The sequence below is a fragment of the Vanellus vanellus genome (genome assembly GCF_965231255.1).
Source record: "Vanellus vanellus genome assembly, chromosome: 10".
In the NCBI taxonomy this organism is placed as follows: Eukaryota; Metazoa; Chordata; class Aves; order Charadriiformes; family Charadriidae; genus Vanellus; species Vanellus vanellus.
The window spans coordinates 16221415-16233527 of NC_138915.1; the positions used below are offsets into that span (position 1 = coordinate 16221415).

At 36.8% G+C, this 12113-nt stretch overlaps 1 protein-coding gene across 10 annotated transcripts in view; it reads left to right on the plus strand.

Annotated features, from left to right (window-relative positions):
- The window catches only part of ZNF711 (zinc finger protein 711), a 45704-nt gene that overhangs the window by 20531 nt on the left and 13060 nt on the right, over positions 1-12113 (plus strand). For 6 of the 10 annotated variants that reach the window (XR_014269526.1, XR_014269527.1, XR_014269530.1 and 3 more), the window contains exons 7-13: positions 1193-1240; positions 1823-1966; positions 2427-3184; positions 6008-6114; positions 7220-7265; positions 9144-9222; positions 12024-12110. Coding sequence is in view for 2 of the 10 variants with exons in the window: in XM_082488122.1 (XP_082344248.1) it covers positions 1193-1240; positions 1823-1966; positions 2427-3604 (1370 nt within the window). In the remaining 8 variants the exon portion in view is untranslated. Of the gene's footprint in view, positions 1-1192; positions 1241-1822; positions 1967-2426; positions 5287-6007; positions 6115-6540; positions 6601-7219; positions 7305-9143; positions 9223-12023; positions 12111-12113 lie in introns of those variants that run through there. The other 4 variants (XR_014269528.1, XR_014269529.1, XM_082488122.1 and 1 more) reach the window with 4 other exon arrangements.

The window sequence follows — 12113 nt, forward strand, 5'->3', positions numbered from 1 at the left end:
TTTTGACATCATTCATGACCTTTTACACATAAGGTCCTTAGTTTTTTTTGCAGTTCAATATGAAGAAAACAACTCAATTTTTACATTGCTGGGTTTTTTTTCCTATGCTGGCCTATCAAAACAGTTTCCGATTGCTTTAGTAGTTAATTGTCTTGCATAAAATGAATGGATTGCTATATGTTTTTATGAAGTAGAAAGGAAAGCTGTTAGGAGAATTTTTATACTTGTTCTTGATTCCAGTACAGATGTACAGAATGCGTGGGCTTTAGTCGTTGTTTACGTTGGCTGTTGAAGATTTTACAAAAACAAGAATAGCCTAAAGTATTTTACATTACCTAGGAGGAAGGGGAAATAACTTTAAAAAGGGAATAGTAGCAATAAGTGTGTAAACATGTTCCTAATAATTTCAGTTTATATACTGGTTTTAAGCGTGTTAGTCCTTCAGATTAGAACCAAAAAAAAAGAGGTGATTTGTTCTCTGCAGCCATGCTTCAACTAATAGAAGTGTCTTATCAGGGTTTATTGTGAATTCTGAAAGTTCTTTTATTTCATATTTATTCTTTTCTCAGATTTTGGCATGTTAGATGTATATTAAGAAAGTGTGAGGTCATCCATGGTTTATGTTAGAACTAGTTAAAATTCGTTGGTGTAATATTTTTGAGCACAGTAGTTGGGCCGATAAAGTGCCTTGGCACATAACAGTAAACACTTTCAATCCAAAATGAGGAATACACTCTTAAGGTATTATTTCTCCACCTCCCAGAACTTTGTAGTGCCTCATATAGATGAGTGCTGAGCGGCTGATAAGGTGTAAGTCTTCCTATCTGCCTAGTTCTACTCCAGAAAGATAAAGTACTTCGATCTCAAGAACATTGTGGATTTCTGATAACCTCGTTTCTGGATTGGTGTCTGAGGTTATTTATGAGGTTAAAAGTTTGCAGAAACAAGCATATTAATTATAAGAAGCAGGAAAGACAGTCAGCATGGTAAGAATGCAAACACAGCTTTAGTGGATATTAACTGTTCACAAAGATGTGATTTTATTTCCTGGGGCTCATGATTACAAAATTCTGAACTGATTGTGAACTGCACGTCTCTGGATAGTTTAGTTTTCTGTCATTATCAAACTTTCAAAGCCATTGTCTTTAAAAAGAATTTTAATTTATAATGACTAAAATACCATTTTCTGCAGGAGATGAAAGAAGGCTACCCAGAAGATACGAAGATGGTCAAGCGACAGGTAAGAACATGTAACTGTGCTTAGTGTAGTGTTAAAACTAACTTGCTGTCTTTGAAAATATCTACATTTATGTGTCAGTTCTCCTAATCAGTGAATGCAAAAAATTATCCATAAAGTATATGTTGAAAGACTCCACAGTCTTTCTCTGCTCTTTTGAAATCAAAACAATTCCAGATGTGTTGTAGGCCTTCAGAGTGGGTGGGGAAGTCGGGAGGATCTGCCAGGTTATTTAATACAGTTTTGTAGTCAGAAAAGAGATAATGCAGTTGTTAAGAAGTAAAACCAAGTTAAATAAAAGGAAACAACCAGCATAACTCATAAGAAATTAATTGTCTTCAGAAGTATGAGAAATCAAGGAATATACTTGAAAATTAATCAATGTTTAGACAATTATATTCTTGACTTTTGCTAGGAAAGACAGATAGTGCTTTATATTGGCACTCTTTTTGTAACATTCATGGTAAAGGAGTGGGCAGTATTTTTTTTTTAAAAGAGTAGATATGCTGCTGTGCAATTCCAGTCATCAGTCCCAAAGAAAAAAGTTATTTAAGGTTTTTTATGGTGTCTAATTTTTGTTTCTAGGAAATAACTTGGATACACGATTAGAAAACAAAAACGGTAATGCAACACAATACCTGCAGATTTGTGATAGCATTAGCACTAATAGAGTGCTAAAACAAAAAACCAAGAAAAGGAGGAGAGGAGAGGCCAGGCAATGGCAAACAGGTAAACACTGTATGGTTATGCGTATTGTCATGGAGTGGCACTTACTCCTGTACTATTCCTTTTTTTTTTTTCAAGCTGGTGCAGAATCAAAAAATAGAAGTGATGATTTGCGTATTTCCTGTGTCCTTCCCCCCTCCAATTCTGTGCATAGAAAATGTAGTAATTTTTGCTATTCAGAATCAGTACACTTAGGGCTGATGCAATTCATTTGAATTTTGCAAGCTATTAGAAAGTAATCATGGATATGTTCGCTGCAGATATGACATTACTGATCTGTTTGAGCAGTTTCTAAAACAAAACCATATAAACTATAGGTCCTGTGGATTGGTTGTTTTTAAACTACTGAACCATTCTCTGCTGCAAGTGTAAGTGCATGAAATCTGAACAGCAGCTGGCTGATTTAAAACTTAATCAGTAAACTTGTTTCCTTCATAACTTGTTTTTGTTTGTTTAAAAACAGCTGTTATAATAGGTCCTGATGGACAGCCCTTAACAGTTTACCCTTGTCATATTTGTGGGAAAAAATTTAAATCCAGAGGATTCTTGAAAAGGCATATGAAGAATCATCCAGATCATATGATTAAGAAGAAATACCAGTGTACAGACTGTGACTTTACAACTAATAAAAAAGTAAGTTTCCACAATCATCTGGAAAGCCATAAACTTATAAATAAAGTTGATAAAACCCATGAGTTTACAGAATATACAAGAAGATACAGAGAAGCAAGCCCATTGAGTTCTAATAAACTAATACTGAGGGACAAGGAGCCTAAGCTACACAAGTGCAAATACTGTGACTATGAAACTGCAGAGCAGGGACTCCTCAATAGACATCTACTTGCAGTTCACAGTAAGAACTTCCCTCATGTATGTGTGGAGTGTGGGAAAGGATTCCGTCACCCATCAGAGCTGAAAAAGCATATGAGGACCCACACTGGGGAAAAGCCATACCAGTGTCAGCACTGTGTCTTCAGGTGTGCTGATCAGTCCAATCTGAAAACTCACATCAAAACCAAACACGGGACTGATTTGCCATTTAAATGTGAGCACTGTCCCCAGGCGTTTACAGATGAAAAAGAACTGCAGCAGCACACAGAATTATTTCAAGGGCATAAGACTCATCAGTGTCCACATTGTGACCATAAGAGCACCAATTCAAGTGACCTGAAACGACACATTATTTCAGTTCACACAAAGGATTTTCCCCACAAATGCGAGGTATGTGAAAAAGGCTTCCATCGTCCATCTGAGCTCAAAAAGCATAGTGAAACCCATAAAGGTAAAAAGATACATCAGTGTAGACACTGTGACTTTAAAACATCAGATCCTTTTGTACTTAGTGGGCATATCCTCTCAGTTCACACCAAGGACCTGCCTTTTAAATGCAAAAGATGTAAAAGAGGATTTAGGCAGCAAAATGAACTTAAGAAGCACATGAAGACCCACAGTGGAAGAAAAGTTTATCAATGCCAGTATTGTGACTATAGCACTACGGATGCGTCAGGCTTTAAACGACATGTAATATCAATACACACAAAAGACTATCCACATAGGTGTGAGTATTGCAAAAAGGGATTCCGTAGACCATCTGAAAAAAATCAGCATATAATGAGGCACCACAAAGAGGCCATAATGTAATATATGATCTCAAGAAGGAAGCAATTTAGAAACTGTGATATGCTAATTGGGGAAAAAAAAAAAATCTCATGAACTGTTTCTCCTGGTTTCAAAGCTTGATATTAAATCATAACTTTACATTCTTTGTATTAAAAGTCTTAAAAGTATTAGGGTTGACAGGGGATCTCATAGCCCTATGATTGTTGCTTATCAGAACCTAAAGAGCACTATAGAATGCAGAAAGATGGATGAATGTCTTAAATTTGCAGAAAGATGAATGAATGTCTTCAAATTAATAGTATTACACATTGTTAAGCTATAGAAGACAAAATGAAGAAGATGATTGTGTTATCCATTTGTCAGTAACAGCATTTGTCTCCGATATGAAAAGGGTTCAGGTGTATGGTGGGGTTATTTACAAATTGTTTGCAAAGGCAACTGAGTCTGACTTCTTGTGCAGTTTTGAAAGGAGAGTATTAGTCAGTCACTTGATCATAATGTTTTTAAATTGTGCCTGGAAATTAAATTCCAGAATTGGTCAAATTTGGGAGGTTGTCCCTTTTTCTTTTTCTTTTTCTTTTTTTAAAAAAAAAAAAACAAACAAACATTTCATTGGGAAACGTTTTTGTTTCCTTTATTAGTTTAGGTCCAACAAGTAATTTTTTTAATGGTTTTCAAAGCTGCTAACCTATTTTATTGCAGGATATGATGTTTAAAATATAGCATTATGTTATGATCTCAAAGGTGGTGTTCTGGTGCTAGGGTTAAAGATGTGTATGTATATAATTTCCCTTTTTTTATCTGAAACTACAGTTGAATGTTGTTCAGTATGGCACATATAACAAAATTAACTTTGAATTTGACTTTTTTTAAAGGATAAAATGGATGCAGCTCATAGTGTTGTGTCTCGACACTGATTTATTTTCTCGCTACTTTAAAATCTTCTCTAAAAAGAATATTAAAAACAAAGTTGAAAAATGTAAGGGTTTTTAATTAAAATTCAAAGTACTTAGAAGTTCTTGAGGGCAGTGTTCGTAACAGGTATGACTATTATTGTCCTACCTCCTAATACGAAATTTTCAATATAGACATAAAATCTCACCTTTTAATCAATTCTTTAATAAAATCTATACCATACTATAAACATGCATTTTCAATCTGTAAGAAAGTATATATGCAGTATTTAACCTGAAAAATATGCTGCCACTAGAGTTTGAAGGTGGATCTTCAGTTTACAGTGTATACATTTAAAATATGCATCCCTTTAAACAATGCTTTGTGTTAGCATGCTGCAAATCAAATGGCGCTTAATATAACAAGCTGGTCTAGGGCTATTTAATGAAAAACCTGTTCATAAATGTTACGCATATAATGTGTATTTTTTACTTTTTTAGTTGCTTCATGTTTGCACACCGCTATTCACATGATAAATTGTAACTTCATGCTATATTGTGGCTTTGTGTTTCAGATAATGTTCATATTTTGTTTTTGCACCAGATGAGAATCAGTTCCTTGAGAATAAATTTTTTTTATATTTCTAAACTTCAGAAAGTTAAATTTGGGAAATCTCTTAGAAAAATACGTGTTTTATGTGGCTGTAAAAAATGATGTACACGCTGTAAAATAAGATTGTCACTGTTATGTGGGATTATTATTTCTAAATGTGTTACTCATCGTAACGGGCATACAATAAAATGCATCTCTTGCACTCCAATTTTTTTGGAGTTTGCTTTTCATTTATGGTGTTTAGGAAAGTCTGTGTAAACTTGCCTGATATTTCTAATGACATGATTCACTAATTAATATGTAATAACATTTCCAGTAAACAGGTTACTTGAGGTATATTTATCAGACTATTGAGGGGAGAGTATTGGGGCTTTATTTGACTAACCCTTTAAAGTTACAGGTAACGTACTTGTGCTTATTTCTAAAATAGTTATCAAATGTGATACTGACGTTCCTTTGAAATTTTTTCCTTTAAGTAAAGAGAACATAAAACTACTCATATATTTTGGGAAACGCCAGGTAGGTTTTTTCTTTTTATCCATGTAACAAGAACGGCTTGCAAAATGAAATACTGAAAATAATTGCTTTTTTCATTTCCCTCTCTTTTAGAATATTAGAATACTTGAATTATGACATCAGTAATAGATTAAAGAAATTAAGAGGAGAGTGCAATTTTAAATGAACTCCTCATCAAGGATTTCCAGCAGTCTTTTAGCCAGTGAACTTGTAGGTTTTGTACTAAGAAATGATGCAGACATGAACCTATTTATCTGCTTTTTTTGTTTATAGTACTGTTTTTTTGTATGTCCAGCAATCAAAGGAGGAGGCCATAGCATTAAAAAAAATCTTAAGAGATTAAAGTTTTGTTTTGTTGACAATTTTAATGCTTTATTCCTGAACGTTGTATTGAATGCATAGACTGAAGGAGTTTCTTCATAGCAGACTGAAGATGGCATTCTGACTGTGGCAAAGCACACATCCATGCGGGCTCATTTGTCCACCTTACAGATGGACAGAATCATCAGGTACTTGAGTATTTTAAACATCTTCTGTAGCCAACTTTGTAAAAAGACTTAATCCCACATTGTTTAAGAGTCCATGGGGTACAGAACACAATGTGGGGGGTAGAAATGACAGAAATCAAATTTCTGGAGAATCGTCATTTTAGACAGCAGTATGAAATCTGAACGTAATGCCTTTAGGCATTGCATTCACATCATGTTTTGATACCTGTCATTATTCATACGTGGTATTTACTGGTGACCTATATTAACGTTTACGTTTTACAACACACGTTTGAGGATAACAGTAGTGTTCCTTCCAAGGAGTGCAGTGAAAGGCTTTGACCTTTACATATCATACGTACATATACATATTAAGTATGTGGGTTAATTCTTTGTGTGATGAACAGTTGCTTAGTGTAAGCTCGTTGTTTGGTTTTTTTTGTTTAGCTCAGAGTCGGTGAATGGTATCTTCTGTTCTTAAGAGCATGGTACACGGTGGGGCATGAGGTTCGTTACCTAGATTTTCTGTTGCATCTAGTTTTTTCTTGCTGTAAAAGGGCACAAAAGTTTTTTTATAACATACATACAGCAGGAAGTATATGCTGGATAAAAGTTTTATTCATTTACAGCTTCATCATTGTATTATAGAATCATTGTATTATAGAATGATGAAGTTCTGTAACTTTGTGTTACGGAAGTTGAAATTGGTAATGAGGTTTAACAGTCTGTAAGTCCGTCTAATGAGATTTCTTTTTAATTAGGAAAAAAAAAATCATACCTTTTGGAGCATTAAAATCTGTGAGGAACATGTTTTTCAAGATGTGAGGGAGGGAGTAGTGGTTGGAAAAACTACAAATGTTGGTTATTATCAACTACTGTATGAATACGGGAACATATGTAGGACTTGAAGCAGGTGCAGACTAGTTGCAGTCTTCCGTGTGTGAGCCCTGCTGTGTGTGATGGCTGGGTGGAGAAACGGAGGTGTTAAACTTAGCAGGATGGTTACGGGCAGCCTTGTCCTTTGTGAGGTCTTAAGATAAGTTACCGCTTTTCTTTGGTTGGCTTATTGCATTAGCATTTCGAACATTTATTTCTTTAGAGTAATTGTCTCTTCTTCTCTTGGCAGCGCATGGACAATGAAACCTAGCTAAGAAGAAAGACAAGGAAACAAGGTCTGTCAAAGAGAGGGAGAGCCTTGAGATTTGCTACCCGTATGTTGTTAAATTTCAAATAGTTTAAAAAAAATAAGTTTGTCTGACTTGTGAGCGATGGTTTTAAAATTCAGTAGTTTATGATGCTGTTGGGAGTGTGTGTGCTTCTACTTGGCCTTTTGCTGGTTCTGCCCAGTGCTGCTTAGATGTTAATGACTTGAGGCTGGACTGGTTTGAAATTCCCACCAGTGCTTCTGCTCCTTCTTCCAGAATTGACATCTTTCTATATAGGTGCAGACGTTGAAGCTTCTTGTAACTGTCCAAGCTGGATGGTGAATAGGCAAAGGAGGGGGTTGAAGCTGTGAGGAGGGTTCTAGTGGTTAAAAAAAAAAAAAAAAGTAATCACGTGATGGATGGAAGGAGAAAGGAATCGACAAGAAAAGGCCTGTGCAATGTGCTGCAGGTGTGACATGGGGGATGTGGATGAAAAGGTGTAGAAGTTGGGGACAGGGAAGGGAAAATAAAGGAATGTGCCTGCTAGATGAAGAAAAACCCGAGAGGAATTGGTATTATATGCAGTGCTTTTACATTGTGTGTGTTGTTTGAGTAATTTACGATCTTTTTGTATATCTTGTGTACGTATTCATTCAATAGAAGATAAGACTCAGGTAGAACCTTCCCCCCCCCCCCCCCCCCCTTTTTTCCTACAACTGTGTTCCCCAGTAACTGAAATGCTGTGTTAAAGCAAGTGGTTGTTTGGTATTCTTGATGTAAGATTTTACTAGGAAGTGGCATTTTAAATCTTCTGAAATATAAGAATAAAATTTGACCTGAATCCTCAGCAGTTTGAGGCACAGTTCCTAGATTCTTTCCAGTGCACTTTCCTAGTAAATATGTAAGAGAATTTGTGATGGCTGTTTTAGGCTGTTTTATTTTTACGATGGAGGTGTCATGATTTTAAAAGTGCACCACGTCAAATTGCAGTAAAATTCTTGTATCTCAGTACTTCTGCAGATCCTTGCTCTCTATAGTCTGTACTTCTACCCTGCCTGGCTCCCTCCCCTGAGCTGGCAGCAAACCGCCTTCTGTTACCCAAACTGATGAAGCCTTTGGGATGGGATGAAGTGCTCTCCAGGCAGGCCCCGCTTACTCATTTTCAAAGCTGATGAGTTCCTAAGCGGTGGTATGAAGCAAGTGAAGGAGAGAGACTTCCACCACCCGTAAGCCTTGCAAGTCTTCTGACTTAAGTGTTGAATGGTAAAAGTTGGTGGTATCGTATTTTATCACTTGTCCTGAAAACTCTGAATGATGTCTTCTGTCATTGTTGCGAAGTTGCATGATCTCTGTTCTTTTCAAGGTACTCTTTAGTAGACATGATCGTTTTTCATGCATCTGTGCTTTCCTTAGTGAAGTTTATGTATGCCTTGTCTTTTGCTACATTTTCAGTGAGGACTTTGAAGCTGTTTTGTTGAAAACAGTCTTTGCTTGTCAGATTGTTCCAAATCTGTCCCTACAGCAACACTAATACGGTGAATTACCTTTCCCAGCAGCTGCGACAAGATGCCACTTCACACTACCAGGAGTGGGAAAGGTGACGTGTGCTGTAAAGCAGTTCCCTGCCTGGGAGCACAACATAGAGATAGTTCAGCTGTTCCTGACCATGTTCTGATTTCTCTTCTGCTTGCTCCTGCAGTGCTGTATGTGATGCATAAGCACATCTTGGTTGCTTGAGCAAGCGGCAAGTTTCACAAACACGTGGAAGGGTGGCTCTAAAATGTTAGATTTGCGTACTGTGGTTTTTCATTTGACTGACCAGACTAAGAAATCGCCAAAAGCCAGGAGCAGTTAAAAATTACTCATGTCTTGATCATCATCTGTTGTTTGTTTTTTTTCCTTCAGGTTTCAAATCCCCACAATTAAACGTAATAACATTGAGAGAGAAAATACAGAACACCAGCAGAGTACTCTCAAGGTAAAGGTAAGTTACCTTGATGTAGAACTCAAAGCCTGTGTCGACTGTTCAGACAACGCTTGCGGTGTCAGTCACTTGTGAACCACGGCTGTATTTGGCTTTTATTTTACAGCTGAGGCAGGTAAAGTGTTCCATAGCGCATACTGATTGTGTGGAAGAAAAAGTCAGTAATTAATAGAAATCAGAAGACAATTTTCTCCTGTTCTTCAGTGTAAGAACAAGAAACTCTGCATGGTATCAAATCTCTTTAGGCAGTGGGAGTTTATTTAGCAAAACTATCGATAAAGACATTCTTAATAGGGCAGTTAAGTAAATTGTTCTAAATATAGGAAGTAAATGCTGTCTTAGACTTCTCTAATTTCTTTCTGAAAAAATGTAGAAGTGTCAGTGGACCTACCTGAAATTGAGGTGAAAAATTGTCTAAAGTTTGTAATTAGGGTGATAACTAGGATTTACAGATATGAGTAAATGGGAAAAATGTTTCAGTTCAACAGGAAAGAGGCAATACATGAGGCTACAGAAAATAAAATACTTTTTCTATAAAAAATACTAAATTTGCTCCTTAAATAAATCTCGTTTTAAATCAAAACCAGCCTCACACAGCCACTGTGCTTCATCTCCTGGTCTAATTCAGCTTTTTGATAAGGATCTATTGCTTCATGTTATCTGTGAGTAAAATGTGTCGTTACGACAGTCAGCTCTGTAGTGTGTACAGAAGTCTTAAAATACTTTAACGAGCATACCTTAGAGAAGCTGATCTGTGCTGCACAGTACAGTATTGACATCTGTCTTTCCTAATTAGCAAACTGGGCTTTTTTTTAAGCTGTATGTATGCTACGTGCCTTTTCAGGTATGGAGAACAATCGCGGGGTTTTCAAATTTACTGTAATACCAGGTGTATATGCAAAACAGGTCATTTGCCTAATCATGGCTTTTTTCATAAAATTAGACCACCCCGCCCAGCAGGTCTGACCATTCAGAGCCAGTGTGTTTGTGTCCTTTAAGGGCGTTTACTGGTTGCGTTAGTGCGGTTGCATGGTCTTGAGGCACAGGGAGTTACAGAAACGTTGGTTAGTGCTACTGGATGGCGTGGTGAGTAACTAACTACACTGTACAGCCCTTGCAGTGGCTGAGTGCACAGTACTTCCATTAATAGCTCACGTTTCTGCTGTTCATAGCTTCTTCTGAGCTATTTGTGTGATGCTTCCAACTAGTCAAGCCCAGCTGAGATCACTGCAAATACCACAGTAAGTCAGCAAACTATTTTGTCTCCTTCAGTTGGGACAACTGCAGAGTTATGCACAGATAACAGTGTGATGGCATTAAACAAATGTGGTGGTGTTCTTTATTTATCATTTAAGTCACCAAAGGTAAAAGTCATTAATGACAGTATAGCTTAAATTGTTCATTGGGATAGAATACACTTTGACACGACTGTGTCGTTAGTGTGTTAACTCCTTATGTCCTTGTACCTTATATTTAACTGCTCTACAGAAATGAGGCAGTTAGTTATTTTAGAATCTAATAATTATTGATTTCAGAGGGGCCTCATTCAAATGACAATATTTAACTTTTAGCTAATTAAAATTCCTTTCTATAAAGCTAGGCTAAAGTGATTGTTGTTTGATGGTACAAACTCGTAACTGGCTTCTGACACTGCAGGTCCATCTTAGGCTGGACAGGCTCAGGAGCAGTGCAGGGAGCAGGTTTTATGCTTGGCTCTTCCTCCCCGTTATGAAGAGCATGAGGTCGTCTTCGACATCCCAGCATTAACTGAGTGGAGGACTCGCATCAGTAGCAAGAAAAGCAACCTAACACTATTCCTTTGCTTGCAAACATCCATTTAGAGGAACAAGCTGTCTAAAACAAGGCAGTATTACACCTCCCAAAACAACCCCCTCCAGCCTATCACATAGACAGAAGATGTTTCCAGTACAGACAGACATGATTCAGAAGGTTTACATTTAGGTTTATTTCATAGTTACACATAGCCTACAGCATTCTTTCACCAATAAACATTGTCTATAGTATATATTATTTGTGAATAGAAATATATGTGTGCAGAAATAAAGCAAAGCAAGAACCCCGATAAAGAGCTAGCACCTGTTGATTGCATAGTTAGAATTTCCCCTGTGATTCTCTGTACTGTGTTGCTTAGACAACTACGAAATTATTAATGCCAAATAATGCTGAGATAACTTCTGTGGTCCTGCGAGGAGCCAAAACTGTAAATGGAAGGTTGGTCTGATAATGAAATTTAGTCTGTGAGCTATTTTCAAAGTAAGTTTATCTGTAAAAAAAAAATATATACCAAGTTCTGCAAATTTTCAAGCACAGCACATAAATACTTCTGGTTGGTTTGGGGGCTTATAAAGGTTCAGCTGAAAATACATCAGCTCTGAGGTCAATAATGTTCTTCAAAATTAGCGTTTGCCCAGTCGTTTCACTGAACTCGGTAAGTCAAGTCTGGTATTTGCCAATTCAGTAGGTTGTTTGAGGAATTGTGTAACTGGAGTAAGTTAAGTAATTTGCCTTTGTGTTTTAGCTTCCCCTACATAGGTAGGTGTAAGTATTTTTCAGTGAGTTTTTTTTTTTTTTAAGTTCACCATGAAGGTTGTTTCTGGGGTTTGCTGCTTCTTCAGTCAGCAGCAGTACATGAAACGGGAATCTATATTGAAACCAGCCAACCAGTATGTGCCGGACTTAAAGTTCTGTCATTCTCACCTCTCAGCATGAGTAGACAGGACAGAAGAATAGGGTGAAGAGTACAAAAAGGAAAAGGTTTCAGACTTCTTTTTGTCTTTCAGGTTCCTTCAGGACTGGCTGAAGAGTAGAAGTTAGTCATGCCAAGAAAAACTGAAGTCCACAAAAGCACAGCACACCTCACACAAAATGTA